Source organism: Truncatella angustata (assembly GCF_020726525.1).
Source record: "Truncatella angustata strain MPI-SDFR-AT-0073 chromosome Unknown BKA67scaffold_5, whole genome shotgun sequence".
In the NCBI taxonomy this organism is placed as follows: domain Eukaryota; kingdom Fungi; phylum Ascomycota; class Sordariomycetes; order Amphisphaeriales; family Sporocadaceae; genus Truncatella; species Truncatella angustata.
Window position 1 is genome coordinate 3426085 of NW_025763385.1, and position 15068 is coordinate 3441152.

The 15068-nt window shown below is 50.1% G+C and overlaps 4 protein-coding genes across 4 annotated transcripts; 2 read left to right on the top strand and 2 right to left on the bottom strand.

Moving 5' to 3' along the window:
* The first annotated feature begins 38 nt into the window (after positions 1-38).
* Positions 39-914, top strand: BKA67DRAFT_570325 (uncharacterized protein). Its single transcript, XM_046103155.1, has one exon. It carries the CDS (start codon positions 170-172, stop codon positions 680-682), a length of 513 nt encoding a protein of 170 aa, XP_045957845.1. The 5' UTR covers positions 39-169; the 3' UTR covers positions 683-914.
* A 1846-nt stretch (positions 915-2760) lies between these two features.
* Positions 2761-3748, top strand: BKA67DRAFT_324783 (uncharacterized protein). Its single transcript, XM_046096206.1, has one exon. It carries the CDS (start codon positions 2847-2849, stop codon positions 3642-3644), a length of 798 nt encoding a protein of 265 aa, XP_045957846.1. The 5' UTR covers positions 2761-2846; the 3' UTR covers positions 3645-3748.
* A 1463-nt stretch (positions 3749-5211) lies between these two features.
* BKA67DRAFT_570331 (uncharacterized protein) lies at positions 5212-6411 on the bottom strand. Its single transcript, XM_046103156.1, is given in 2 exon segments — positions 5212-5384; positions 5399-6411. 2 exon segments carry the CDS (start codon positions 6010-6012, stop codon positions 5318-5320), a joined length of 681 nt encoding a protein of 226 aa, XP_045957847.1. The 5' UTR covers positions 6013-6411; the 3' UTR covers positions 5212-5317.
* A 1130-nt stretch (positions 6412-7541) lies between these two features.
* On the bottom strand, positions 7542-8141 carry BKA67DRAFT_537215 (uncharacterized protein; the record flags this gene model as incomplete). Its single annotated transcript, XM_046100281.1, has 1 exon — positions 7542-8141. The coding sequence occupies one exon, from the start codon at positions 8139-8141 to the stop codon at positions 7542-7544; it is 600 nt and encodes a 199-aa protein (XP_045957848.1).
* Between the last annotated feature and the right edge of the window lie 6927 nt (positions 8142-15068).

A 15068-nucleotide genomic window follows, 5' to 3' on the forward strand; every position in this document is an offset into this window, starting at 1 on the left:
CACAGAGTATGTTGCCGACCTACTCAATCGCGACTTAAATGCCCTCCGCATCCCACCAGATTGATTTTTGCTTTTTCCTATAGCATTCGATCCTAGACACCCACTTGGGGATGCAAGGATCTATCCTCTTACTGAAACGCCATGGTTTGTCTCTTGCGAGGAGTGCTATATGCCTATGCCGGAGGCAATGCTCAACGACCACCTATCATCCCACGGCTTTCATATGTGTTTTTTTTGCGACGCCCGAATCAAACATGAGCTTTACGAAATGCATTATCTCCAGTGTAACCAGAAGTGCAAGTGCAAAGGTGTCGAGGACATGAAGGAACATGTTGCAGAAAGACATATCTGCCCGTACTATGCAAAAGGACGTCTTAAAGCATCGACCATGGTACACCACATGGAGGTGTACCATAATTACTCTTGTCAGTCAGAAGGCTTTTGGGAGGATCACATCAGCTCGGAGCATATGTGTTGCGGAGAATATCATGATGACCTCAAACAGCATTTCTGGGACTGTCACCTTTGCGATTGTCTTGAGGTCAAAGGGTGCGAATTGGAGCACCATTACCAGCATGTTTTATCACGCCATCGCTGCAATTTATGCTTCGCCTATGCTTCGGACCTTGAACTGCATCGGGATCGCAATCATACATGCCCCCCTTGCGATATGGTAACGTAGTTCACAAGCGAGCTGGCCACCCAAGGAAGCTGGCCACGCTAATCAGCACAATACGCAATTCAACTGAATTTCGCAACCATAACGCCGTAAATCAATTTAAACTACTCTGAATACTCTTGCCCGGATGATTCTATTTCAACCTGACAGGTTCTTGCGTTATGCCCGGGCTTCCCGCACACTCCACAGCGTCGTTGGCGCGCCGGTCCCCGACCCGAACCACTACCGTTTTCACGTATTTCTTGTTGTACTTGCTGTGTAACGTCTTTTTGGTCCTGTAGATCTTCTACATCTTGTATATTAAGTGATCCTCCAAGCCGAATACGTGTTTTTTTAGCCCTACGTCGCTTACTAATAACCGTATTTGCCTCTCGTAGTTCAGTCACCTCGGCTTGGAGGAGGGCCATCCGGTGCATAATCCCATGCGCTCCTTTCGCGAATTGGTCGATAGCTTCGTAAATTGAGGTTGGAGAGCTATTTTGATGGTTGGCGATCCGAGATTTGATAAATTCAGATTGTGAAGTGGCCTCGATTGGGTTGTTCGGTGTCCTCGAAGCCCAAGGTCGGGTTTCTCGCGTAGGGGGCCGAGAGGACGTTGGCGTTTGTAATTTCACATCCAGCTTCGATATCACTACTTCCGGGCTTAGAGGGACAAGTCCAGCTCCCTCGAAGCCTGCGCGGATATTGCTTTCGGTTATACTCTTCTCGAATGCTTCGCAAAACGCCGGGAGGAAGTCCTCTTTCGTAATATGGGAAATCCGGGCTCGGATAAGACGTTCAATTTGCGCGCCGTACGCTTTCTTAAGAGGTGCAAAACATGCCACATCTAACGGCTGAAGGATATGGGATGAATGGGCGGGCATACAAAGTGTAAGAACGTTATTCTCTTTACAATACTGCTCGAAAGCATCCGAATGGTGGCTCTCGTGGCCGTCAAGGATTAAAAGCCGGTATACACCTGATTTCCGGCTTTTTGTATACGCGTCGAAGTGTTTTAGCCAATCTGTAGTTAGTTCATTAGTAGTCCAACCATTCGGGCTAACAGCAACCCTCCAATTCTTCGGCATTAGGCTGTTTTCGTACTAAGATGAGAGGTGGTATTTGCCTTTGACGATGATATACGGCGGGACCGTCCAGCCTTGCGAATTGACGCCTTGGATAACCGTAGCCCATTCCCGATTACCAGGCTGGGCCAGCTTAGGTTTGCCTTTCCTTTCGGAGCTGGTAACGACCATCGATGGGGTAATTTGTCCCATTATAAACCCGGTCTCATCGAAGTTGTAAATATCCGTATCCGCGACCCCGTATTTCGCGATTGTGTTACGTACGAGGTCGAACCAACCTTGGATAAGTTCTGGATCTTCGCATAAAGCCCTAGAATAGTCGTACTTGCGACTAAATACCGTTTTGAGTTGTGGTTGTCGCTTGACGAAGTTAGAGGCCCAGTTCTTCCCGACGCGTGACGCGTAGTAATCGATTCGCCATATCTTCCACAGCGCTTAACCGGGGAGGGAATGCTTGGGAATCTAGCTCAATTATCCTTTTAATAATCGTATCCTCTTCTAGTTCTGTAAGAATTTGATTTTTAGGTCGGATATCGCGTCGAGGTTGAATACCGCGTATTCGCGTCATAAGCGTTGAACGAGGGACTGTATATATCGCTGCGACGCGCCGTACGCTTAATGTTGGATCTTTTTCAATAGCCTGAATGGCAAGGATCAGTTGAGCTTCTTTATTAATTGAAGTCATTTGGAAGTAGTGATGAAAATGGAGGTAAAAGGTTGAATTGTATGTTATGCTAATTAGCGTGGCCAGCTTCCTTGGGTGGCCAGCTCGCTTGTGAACTACGTTATATAAGGATCGGGCTAAGCATATTGCTATATACCACTTTTGCACGAGTTGCGAAACGTACTGCGATGATGTTGAAGACCATGCTGCCACTGCACATTATTGCCGTTACTGTCGTGAAACCAGGTTTGACATAGCTGCACATATCGAAACAAATCACAGCTGTCCGCAGTGTAAGTTGGAACTGTCAGATCTTCAGCGTCATTTGGCCGAACATTGCCCACTTCCGTTTTGTAAAGTTTTTTCCAGTGACGTGGATAAAATACACTTTCATTTGCAAAGCACGCATTTGCTTCAACTCTGTCCAGATTGTCAACCTATGACGACCCAACGAGACGCCTTTTCGCAGCATCTGATGACGCATGAGTCGGCCCCGTGTCCCGAATGCAACACCATGATTTATCGAGAAGAACTTCAACGTCACGTCGAAAAGACTCATCGGTGGCGAAAATGTATTACATGTCCAGATTTGGAATCTGAATATGCTAAGGAACATTTCAGAAACTTTCACGCGAAGGAAAATTGCCCCAAATGTGATGTTCAGTTCTATGCAGTGGATCTGGAGAAACACTTGGTAGAAAACCACAATTGGAAGCATTGCCACTTCTGCGAAGCAGTCAATGAAGCGTCCTCGATCGCTGATCACGTTGAAGGTGCCCATCAACCAAGGCTATGCCCGGAATGCTCTGAGGAATATCCCAGCGACACGATGGGCCACCATCTTCGTTCCGCACATTCATGGAAACCTTGCTCCGTTTGTCACCATACCTTGTCCCCAGAAAATTTCGAAGCGCATGTCACAGAATTCCATGTGCCATGTGGAAACTGTGGCAAGATGTTTTCGCAAGAAGCTTTAAAATTTCACGAAGAAAAGGTCCATTCGCTGGTAGGGTGCGACTACTGCATCAAACGGTTTAATTCCGAAGATTTAACAGGCCATATTCTCACTTCCCATGGACTCCAGAAATGTCCAAACTCAACTTGCGACGAGCAACTACCGTCAGACGCCATCCCTGCGCATATAGGTGAGTTTCACTCGCTGAAGAAATGTTGGTGTGGCTCCCATGTCCAGGATCTGCGCCGCCATATGTCGAGGATAATAAGTAGTTTTGTATGATTAATTATAGTCTTGCAGTATGGGCTCGAATCGGAGTCAAGACGGGTATCATCCAAGGCTCTATGTGTTTCCATATCATCAAACAAAGTCACATCATCTTGGTAGAACATAACGACGTCCCAGGAAGAGCCTCGATTGTCTCAACCGCCGACCCCTCCGACACTGGTCGACATTCAGATCCATAGTCTTGGCGGTACTGCTACTGCCTATGACGCATCCCAGGCTATGTATGACCCATCGACTCAAGACTCCAGAGAACCGGAAAAGGGACGTCGAAATGGGCAAAAATAGCAACCAGCCAGCCAAATTGCTTTGTTTGTTAGCAGTGTCTTGTAGGCGCCGGGCCAAGCACGAAATCTCATTTATTTCTTGCGGTGATTTACCATCCTAGAAAGCAATCATGCCGGTCAATCTTTTCGACGACGGCTTCGACAGTCTTGATATCGGGAACGTACTGGTTCGAGTTCCCTAACCGGGCGAAGAATTCGCTCCATTTCAACTCAGCTTGCCGACCGCCGGGATCTGGCGATAATTCAGTGACAGCGCAGCAATGGTTTGGCTCTGGGCTGTTCCTGTTTGTCACCAACAAAAGCCTTGTCATGCCGGTCCAGCAGTGATCTTGGCGATATGTGCCATGTAACCACATTCTGTATGGTTCTTGATTGATGCATCGAATAGCAACTGACTCGACTTCGTTTACTTCAGGGTATTCAGCAATTTCGTTGATCGAGTATGAGTCAATATACAGAATGTCGATTTTAGGGCGAAAGTATATTGGTCCAGATATCTCTGCGTCTCCTGGCTTTTTCTCAAAGAAGGGTCGAAAATGTTCGAGAGCTATATGCCGGGATTCTTGGCAAGCGTGGAGGATTGCCGGCCGGCAGAGCAAACGAATATTGGGCCGGAGATGTAGCTGTCCTCGCAGGCTGGCAACTGGGCTATGCGAAGAACTCGCCGGTTGGGCAAGGCGAAATTCTAAATAAGGCTCCTCAATTCGAACGGTAACTCCATAAAACGGTACATCTTACACCCGCGTTGTAGTCGCCTGTTCTCAGCTTCTACTATGAAAAGCTGGGCTTTCAGCGATGCTGGCTGCGATGTATACACATATATTTCATCACACTTGAATTGCCAGAATGGAGAAGCTATAGTCTAAAGATCACCCACGTTGAACTAGACTCACGTCAGATGTTAATCCGCAACGGGAGACCGACGACCTTGGCAACTCATATTTAGTGGCAAACCCCATAATGAATGCTAGACTGGTGCTTCATCTGCAGGCGTGGTATGGCTTTCGACCAAAAGTCATTGGAGGTCCTACTACTAATCATGAGCTGAGATGAAGAGCTGCTTCTGCCAGCTGTGATAGGTTTCCGGTCTGCTTGGACCAAGGAGATGGTTCAGATCGAGCTGGTTGTCCTCGGGCAGGGAGTGCTGGGAATTGACTGGCTTTCTGTCTCCTTGGCCAGATTCCTTCGGAGCGGAGCCTAGTGCTTGATCCCATTGCCTGGGCAGTATCGTCAGTGAACTGTTGCTCGATCATTCTGCTGTCCACGTCTTCGGCCTCTTCTCTTGCCGACCCAAAGAGACGGTCAGCTCGACTCGATTGAAATGCTGTGGTCCTAGGAGAGTTGACAACTTCTGGTGCGACGCCCTCCTGCACGAATGTAGCATTATTCGCTTCCTCCATCGCCCGCATCTATGAGAAATAAGTCAACTAAACAAACGTTCCCTTTCTTGGCTGCTCACAAACACGTACGAGTTCATTAGCACCTGGCAGAGCTTGGCCTACTGGTAAGTGCACCGCCGCGTCCAGTTTGCCTTGGCGGGGATCGAAGAAGATGACAGAACAAAACACACTCGTTGCCCTCCCAAAGTCCCCAGCTCCGTGTTTGAGTTGTTCAGCAAGGTTTTTGAGTTCGCCATTCTTCGCAGTTCCTTGCTGAAGATATGCTGGAGAGTGGTCTTCGACTTCGCCTATTGGCTGAGATGCCCTGTCCGGCCATAGTGCTCCGGTAAGTTCTGGAGTAGCCATCGAGGCTTTGAGCATAGCGACCCTTTCCTCAAGATCTTCCACCATTTGTTCTTTTGTTGCAAGTAGTTTTGCCACGAGCGACTCCGCTAGCGAGGAGAGTACCTTCTCGTGCTGCAATCTCTTCATCTGGGACTCTTGCAGCTGAGCTTTGAATTGCTGTCGAAGCTCGTCTTGCATGTCACGCACTATGCTCTCAATCAGCGAAAGCAGGGCTTGACACAGCTCGTCCTCCTGTTCGACTGCGGCTGTCTCGTCATTGGGAAATGTTACATCGTGCGACGGTGCCGGGCTAGGGAACGAGAGATCCCTTTTATGTAGGTGGCGGTTACTCATTTTGTTGCGGAACTCTGGGTGTTGATATCCAGGATTGAGTAGTGCGTGGAAGGTAGTGTCAAAGAGAAGAAATTGGAAAAAAGAACTATGCAGTTACCAAAATAATGAGGGCCTTTTTATGAGGTGATGGAGGGGGTGCCTGAGGCTGTTTGGAGGCAATCTAGGCGCCTAACCTGATAGATAATTCATAGGGCAATCGTTCAGTTGATACCGTCTCAGAACAATAAACTTTATGGACAGTTGCTGTTGACTAAAGGTGTCGGATCTGGGTAGAAGGAAGCATTTTCTATTCGCCTACTCCTATACGTCCATATACAGAAGACGGGTCTCAGAATACCCGTTAGATTGTGGAGACAGCTAGAGTGCCGATTTCGTGGTGCACAGTACCGAAGTTCCAAAGTGTCGCGGTGTTAAAAATGGAAATGGACTAGCTCGAAAGTGGCTACGCACGAAAGGTTCTCATTTGGGGTATGAATCCACACTGACCACCTCTGACCCCTCTAGCGCAATACTGTCCGGTCCCAACTTTCACGAGCCAGAATTGACCATTCTAGAAACTGCATATAGCAAACTACGTTTTGGTTGGTTGGCTTGCTGGCCAAGAAACGTTTTGTGGGCCGCGACATCGGTTATCGAACGCATGTCATTTTGAGCCGCGTGGGGCCTGTCGCCATTTTCAGCACCAAATTGGGGGATGGGGTTAGCCACTTGTCGCTCGCGTCAAATGCGCGCAATCGCGTAACCACTTTTCACCACTACTAGCCGCAACGGCCGAAACCATTTCCTCCCGATGGTCCGGTCGAAATCAGGAGAGCCAGCGGGACGCACTAGCTCGGAGGCCAAGTGGACCAAGCGTGCAAAAAGTGCTTAACTCCGCCATCTAATCCGAAAGCGGATCTCCTTGCCCTTTCTGGGACGGATGAGCTTGAGGAGGATAATTTCTACACTGCAGTCCGTATTGTACATCTGATGTGTATATTTTTCTGACTGTAGCCATCAAGCCGAGCGTAACTACAAAGTTCGTTCTCAACTGTACTATAAGAAGAGCACAAGTCTACTTGTGTGTCCAAATTGCTCGTCATCAAGTGGTACTCCAGGGGTTCCAGAAGCTACTTCTTGCTCCCGCGCGGTAGTAAAGTTTTAGTACCTGAACTTGAAAATATGTCCTTTCTGACTATGAATGCATACAATCAGTGCCCAAAATCTGTCTTCGATAACGTTTAATTGCTGCGTAGTATTGTGAGCATTAATATCTGCGCCCTTCCCACGCGGGTCTAGATCTAATAGGTAAGCCGACAACTCCAAGAATAGCCCCTGAATGAAAGAAGAAGAAGAAAGCCATCAGGTCATATGATTGCATTTGATTCAAAACACAGTGAATCAATGGTCACACCTTCCTACTATCTTAGATGCACGGGAAACCCTTTCCCACGTGGCCCCAGCCATACTTCAAAACCACAACAGTCGTATCAGCATCATATTGCCCTTTTCATAAAGTCCAACACTGGCTTAGAAAATCATACAAAGTATTAGTCCCGCTCCTTTCCTTTGGTCCCGAAAATCCAAGTGTCTACACATTTGCCAATTGTTGCTACTACGTAGAGGCGTTGCTTTTGCCAATCGTAGAATGCATTTTCGACCTCAATATCGCCCTTGCCGTATGAAATTGCCGACGTTGTTATCTCGTTTAAAACCCATGTTTGGTTTGGATTGTTTTCCACAATTCTTCGGACAACGGCGGTGAGGGGAAGCTCGGACTCGCCATAGTTTATATGGTCTACGTTGAGTTTGATGTTGGATCGAGGTAGAAATATGTCCCGCTTTGCTCCATCCGTCCAGTCACCATCACTTTCAAGCTTTTCGAGGAGTAGTTCTTTATGAGGAAATCCATGCGAGACGCTCGCTTGTGACTCATATCTTTCACTTTCAAACAACACAAGAGCCAAATAGATTGGTTCTTCACCACTGGTATTTCGAGGCAGTTCTCCTTGTGTCGTTAATGTTTCAAAAATCTGGCTATTTCGACCAATTAAGGTAGGTATTAATCCTACACCAATCATCTTTTCCAACCAATCTTTAGGTGCTATCGTTTGAAAAATCTTTGTCTTGTAGTCTAAATTGTTCGGCATTTTTATTGCAACTACGCGGAATAGTGGTGCAGTAAGTGTGGTTATTTATAAGATGATCTGAGCATAAAGCATAATCATGCATGCCAGCAACATCAACGAACTTTTACAACTATTTTTCTTGGCGCCCCGCTGTTAGGGCGTGACAAGGCAACTACGCTAGTTTAGTGGCACCACTGGAGTACACCCTTAATATCTCTTGGCATTCGAAAAATTCTTTTTGACCTGAATGACAACCCCTATAGACCAGCCGCCTGGCACACCCGCTTCCAGCCCGGGGACTATAAGCGATGGAGCCTCTCTCCCTCGCACCCCAAGGAAGCCATGCGGCCCCACTACCCCGAGCAGGCTCCGCCAAGTCCTACTTAGCGACATTGCTAGCAGCCCGTCACAGGTTACTGAAACCGACTACACACCATCCTCCCCCCTCAACACCAGAGGCGGTACTGGCAAGATCAACAGCATCATCGGAGCTAAGCGACCACGGATTGAAGACATCACCGTTGAAGTCAACGACAGAAGATACACTGCCGACGATGATGAGCGCAGAACGAGCCCTGGCAACTGTCAGAATCAGGTCGCTGCAGTTCTTGAACGCGACCTGCGCATCCAGCAAGAAAAGATAAAGCTGTTTCAGGACTGTGCGCATGCAATTGATCAAGTCCTCCAAAAAGCAGGCACCGACCTTTACCTCGATGCAATGGAGTTCTGCTCCTTCTTCGCTAACCGCCTCGATGATTGGCTTACAGAACATAGGTCGGCACGGCGGAAGGCCAATGCTGCAGCGCCGACAGGAGAACATGTCAAACCATCCTACGCCCAAGTAGCTGCCTCGAAGAACACTTCGGCTCCATCGCACAGAGCTCAGCGAAATACAGCAGCTGATGAAAGAGGCATGGACCGCATGGACCGTACGGACCGGCCACGCCGCAAGGAGCAAGAAGACAACCGCATATTTGTGCGCATGGATAACTCCCGACTCGAACCATATGGCGTCAAGTCCACCCTCGTGCGAAGACTCGGACTCGACTATCTGGAACTCCGCGAGGTGACCCGGTGCGCTTCCGGCTTTACGCTGCACCCACGGGACAAGCCAACCCAGGCAAAACTCCTGGCCCTCCAGAGCGAGATTATCGACATTCTCAAAGCACAGAAAATTGAAGAACATGTCGTGTGGCACCACTACAAGCTGCGGGGCTGTCCACGAAAAGTCATGACAGCGGAGGGGCTTACAGTCGAGATCGACGAAACGGCTGTTGCCAACGAGGCAGAACTTCAGACAGGCGTAAGGCCTGTGAGGTGTGTCTTGTCTAAGCATACATCTGATGGTGACGCAGAGACAGACTGGCTCGTCTCCTTTACGGGGGAAATCAATCGGCCATTCAGGCTCTTTGCACACTCCATGACGTCGTACCGTCTACGCCGGGAACCCCGAGTTCCCCAGTGTGGAGATTGCTTCTCCTTTCATGGCAGAAATTACCGTTGTGGAAAGATAATTTGCGGAACCTGTGCCAAACCAGTGCACGAAGGCAACTGTAGCAAGCCAATCCCCAAATGCGTCAACTGTCACGGCCCGCATGCTGCCACTTTTGAGAAGTGCCCGGCACGGCCGAAAGTGGTGAAAGGAATTATTCGCAGACCAGGCGCGGAGCAATTACGCGAGATAAGGCAGGCAGGCGACCGTGCGAGGTCTCAGGCATTTAGCTCTGCAAAAGAGAGTACTGTCGCTCCAGGAAGCGGCAGGACCGAAGCCAGGGATGACAGGCAGAGCGCTGATGCGATGCAAGTCGAAGATGAAACAGGCACGGCTCACGAGAGCCAACAGGACAACAATGAGGAGACGATTATCGTATGCCCGTAAATGCAACTAGGAATCAGACACAGACACGACGCGGACACCTTGTTGTGCACTGCGTGAATGCGGCAGGGGGGCAGAGGAGCATTGATCCGACTGAACTAGCTCTTAACCTGGCCGACTACGAAGGAGAGAGGGCGGACATTATTCTGATGCAGGAGCCGTGGATCGGCGTCCCACCAGGCAGGAGAATGATGGTCAAGGCGCATCCCAACTACAACGTGTTTTCCCCGGTAGATAACTGGGACAGTGATACAACGCGGCCGAGGTCGCTGGTCTATGTGAGGAAGCACCTTCAAGCCCAACAGCTCCGGCCTTACCAGACCAGGGACGTGACGTGGGTCAAGGTGCGAGGTATTACTTTTGTTAGCGTATACAGGTCAACCACAGACCCGCAGCAAGTCGACAGGATTTTGGAAGAGTGGATTCCACCGTCTGGATGTGTCGTTGCGGGCGACTTTAATGCCGGCGACGCCTCTTGGGAATCGGGTAACCATAACTACCATGGAGGGGAGATGCTGGGTAACATCATGTCTGCACATGGCCTAGACTTGATCTCCGAGCCCGATGTGCCGACGCACGACGATGGCCATGTATTGGACCTGGTGTTCTCCGACATTCCAATGGCAGAGGCGGCAGTCAGCGAGGCACTCCACTCGACGTCGGACCATGAAACACTCCGGGTCGTGGTACCAATTTCTAGGGATCTGGAACGGGTGACAAGGCCATGTAGATGGACCGTACCAGTTGACAACATACCTGAGCTGGTGGAAATGGTCCATGACAGGCTGCACGAACTTCCATCGCTAGGTTATACTGGGGAGGAGCTAGACGGCTACGCTCAGACCCTGGGTGAGATTATCTCTAGCTGCATCAAAATAGCTGGTCGGAGGACGTCACGATTCCGATCTACGGTTTGGTGGAATGATGAATGCAGAACCGCGGTTGAAGAATACAGAAACGCAGCAAAAAGTAATACGAGTCAAGGGGACAAGAAAACCGCAAGGAAAGTTTTCCGCCAGGTTGTGAGGAAGGCTAAGAGGGAGTATTGGCGGGGTGTGATTGACGGAGCCAAAAGCCCGAGTGATCTGTTCAAAATCATATCCTGGCACAAGATGACAGCAGGTCTGAGCGCGCCCCCGATCATAACCGGTAACAGAATCTTTGAGACACAGCTAGACAAGGCGAACGCACTGCGAAGGGCCACGCTAGAGCGAAACAACGGGGAAAACGACATTCCCAATCCTTGGTCAGTTCCAGTGCGACAGCGGACACCCATCCCCTTCGAAAAGCACGTATCGCTAGAGGAGGCCGAGGCATGCACGGTCGGGGTTAGCAGCACCTCGCCTGGGGTGGATGGTCTTACCGTGAAGATACTCAAGGCATGCTGGCCTATCATTGGGAAGCATGTAACGGACCTCTTTCAAAGGTGCTTGATGGTCGGGTACCACCCGAAGCCATTCAAGGTAGCCGAGGTGGTCATGATCCCCAAGCCAGGGAAGAAGGACTACTCTGACCCCAGGACCTATCGGCCCATCTCTCTCCTATCATGTCTTGGGAAGGGGCTTGAAAGACTAGTCGGCAAAAGGCTAGCATGGACAGTGATTGAACGCGGCATCTTGGCACCACAACACTTCGGGGCCTTGCCGAAGCGTGCAGCGACCGATCTAGTAGCAGCACTCGTCCATGATATTGAACAAGCTCTCGACCAAGGCTTAGTTGCCACACTAGTAACAGCGGACGTCAAAGGTGCCTTCGATGCAGCCCTCGTGGGTCGACTGGTTGTGCGGATGAGGGAGCAGGGTTGGCCCCACTTTCTGATCAGATGGACAGAGTCGTTTATGACAGAGCGTTCTGCCAGGGTGCGGTTTGAGGATACCCTGACCGAGGTCGAACCGCTCCACTGCGGTCTGCCACAAGGCTCACCAACGTCTCCCATACTGTACATGCTCTACACGGAACCCATCTGCGGAAAACTGGGTACAAGACGGCGGCGATTTGGATATGCAGACGACATTGGGATCCTCAACGTCGGGACGACACTCCAAGAAACGGCCGTCGAGGCGACAGAACAACTGAGAGAGCTCATCGACTGGGGACAAGACAATGGCGTGGAATTTGACCCTGCCAAGACCGAGATTATGCACTTTTCCAGGAAAAGAGACACCAACAATCCTATCGTCACCCATGGCACCGCCCGAAAGAGGGCAGAGCCTTCGATGCGCTGGCTTGGAGTATTCCTCGACAGGAAACTGACTTTCAGAGACCATGTCAAGCACTGGACGGGCAAGGCAAGCCGAGTGGCGAACCACATCCGCAGTCTATGCAACACCGTCAGAGGTCTTCCGGTAGCGTCGACAAGGAAAGCCGTCACGTCCTGTGTGATCCCGGTCCTCACGCACGGCCTTGAGGTCTGGTACCCAGGACGGGAAAGGACGAGGCAGGATAACACGACTTCGTCATGCCGTGTCAAGAAACAGCTCCAGCAGATGCAGTCCGTTCTACGAACGGCAATGAGAGCCATTCTGCCTGTGTGGAGAACGCACCCAAGCCATATTCTGCATTTCGAGTCGCAGATGCCGCCGGCTGAGATACTGGCAGAGTCCATCCGCCGACGCCACGGTTTCCGGCTTGGGCGGGTCGACAAAGAGCATCCACTAGTGCGGCGGCTGCCACTACAAGCGCGAAAGGACCCCACAAGACTCCAGAGATGCCATCAGCTAGTCCCCATATTTCCGAGGCCAGAATTGGTCCGGCCATCTTTCAAGAAACCACCACATCGGGGAGGCAAGGATGGAGAAGCTGAGCTGCTCAAAGAATGGCTCCGGGAGAGAAATGAGGAAGAAGAGCTGATCGTGTACTCGGACGGCTCGCAGTTACAGGAAAAGGGACACAAGCGCACAGGCTGGGGGTTTACCATTAGGAAAGGCGGTACCACCGAAGAAGTGTACCGAAACCGAGGCAGGCTGCACCGGGCAGAGGTCTTCGACGCCGAAGTGCACGGAGCGTTGCAGGGACTCGCAGCGGCGAGGACGATCGGGCCGAATAAACGACTGTTTGTCTGTCTGGACAACACATCCGTGGTGGACGGGCTAAATGGATCACCACCGGAATCGTCGCAAGCCATCTTTCTACGTTTCCAGGAGCTTGCATCAGGGCACAGTCCTGGGGTGACGGTCAAGTGGATCCCGGGACATCAAGACATCGAAGGAAACGAAGCTGCTGATAAACTTGCCAAGGAAGGCGCAATGCTCGAGACGAGGATAGACAGTCTGCCTACGGTTGCATGGGTACGGCGACATCTCAAAGGAAAGAGAAAAGACGATTTTGCCCGCTGGTGGGCGGCGCAAGACGAAGCCAGATATGAAGATGTGCATTCATATGCGGCGGTGTCAAAGAACCTCGTCTCATTCAAAAGGGCTACGCTGCACAGGCTCCTGGCGGCAAGATCTGGCCACGGCGACTTTGCAGCATATCATGAACGATTCGGGCATACGGACTCCAATAACCACTGCAGTTGCGGAGAGAGAAAGACACCAGAGCATATTTTCTTCTGTAGGAAATTGCAAGGACACCGACTGCTCCCGAGGCACACGCCAAGGGCGGCTTATACACAATATTTGGGGGAGAAGAGTGCGCAGTGGGCGCGTTTTGTAGAGAGGAGTAACTTTTTCACAAGGACATGCCCGAGATGAAGGGCCGTTTGAATTGACGGACTGAGTGAGTGTTCTCACTCAGGTCCTGCAATAGCGTGGACTGGCACGTGCGCAGGCTGGAATGTATGTAGATACTGATACCTCCAAAACCCTGCGATGTATGGCTCTGGGAGGCGTGGTTTGCCCTAGTAAGGGACGGTCCCCACGTTAAATACAATCAATCAATCAATCAATGCATGCCAGCAACCTATATATATGGGATCTCTGCAAAATTCACTTGCTCTCACTTGTTCGTGTTTCTTACTTTACGATTCATATGTGGATATTTGAGATCATAAACCGGAAGACATGCAGTAAATACTTTGCTAGATCTCGATTATATCCAATAACGAAGTTGGTTTCCGCATTAAGAGCATGAATTTGTTTCTCACGAGACCCGTTTCTGGATCGAGTATTGTCGTAGTATCATGTAGCAATATGTTGTGGTGGTGTACTGTACATACAGTATGTAATGGGTTTCACGTCTGGAAGATGTCATCCGCGTCCTCTGAAAGTTCAAATCTGGACTGTATAGATACCGAGCAGTCACTAAAAGCCATAATTGGCAGAACCGCCATTTTTAGCCACAGGTACATGAGACTTGTGACGATTATGCTGTAGCATTTAGAAACAACGTAAGCCCTGTTATTGCTAAATGTTCCTAGATCCAAAATGAACTGGAATCAGATGAGCAATGCCGCACAAATATTTTACAACCTTGAACCATACATTTACTCGTCCCAACCGTGGTGCTTCAATGGATCAGGGCAGCAAATAATATAAATCTGTGATAGAATGATCATAATCCTACTTTACGTCGGTAATTATCAAGACATTTGGAACCATGGAGTTATCGCCTGTCACTGAGCGCAACGCGACCAGAATGCCTGCGTTTTCGTATTATTCTACTACTGTGTTGGGCAACGTCAATAATGAAACCGTCATTACCGGGCTGCTAATAGGACTGGTCATTGGTATTGCGATCCTGGTCCTATTCGTCGGCATACTTCTCGTCGTGTTTCTTCTTGACAAGTTCAGACCTCGAAACAGCCCAACTCTTCCTACCACCATCGCGCAACCGCAGGTCGCAGACTATGCCGGCAACAAGCCCGATCCGTACATGAGCGCCCACTATGAGATGCCGCTGCGTCAGCAACCCACCATATCACTTCGACCACCGTCAGACATCCATCCAGCGTTACGAGATGTTGACCCGCAAGAAAGCCACCCGGAGTCGACGGCCCAACATGTCAACCAAATTCCAGTGCCACGATCTCTGACGCCAGGCGAGTGGGGTAAACCGCCTCAGCCGCCCCCTCGGACTCGTTGAGTAACAAGACTGTGGCTGGGGACTTCTTAGTCTACACAGTGAACTCTCGT

Coding starts and splice junctions, on each gene's coding strand:
- BKA67DRAFT_570325 (XM_046103155.1), top strand. CDS start 170: ATGCCTATGCCGGAGGCAATGCTCAACGACCACCTATCATCCCACGGC.
- BKA67DRAFT_324783 (XM_046096206.1), top strand. CDS start 2,847: ATGACGACCCAACGAGACGCCTTTTCGCAGCATCTGATGACGCATGAG.
- BKA67DRAFT_570331 (XM_046103156.1), bottom strand. CDS start 6,012: ATGAGTAACCGCCACCTACATAAAAGGGATCTCTCGTTCCCTAGCCCG.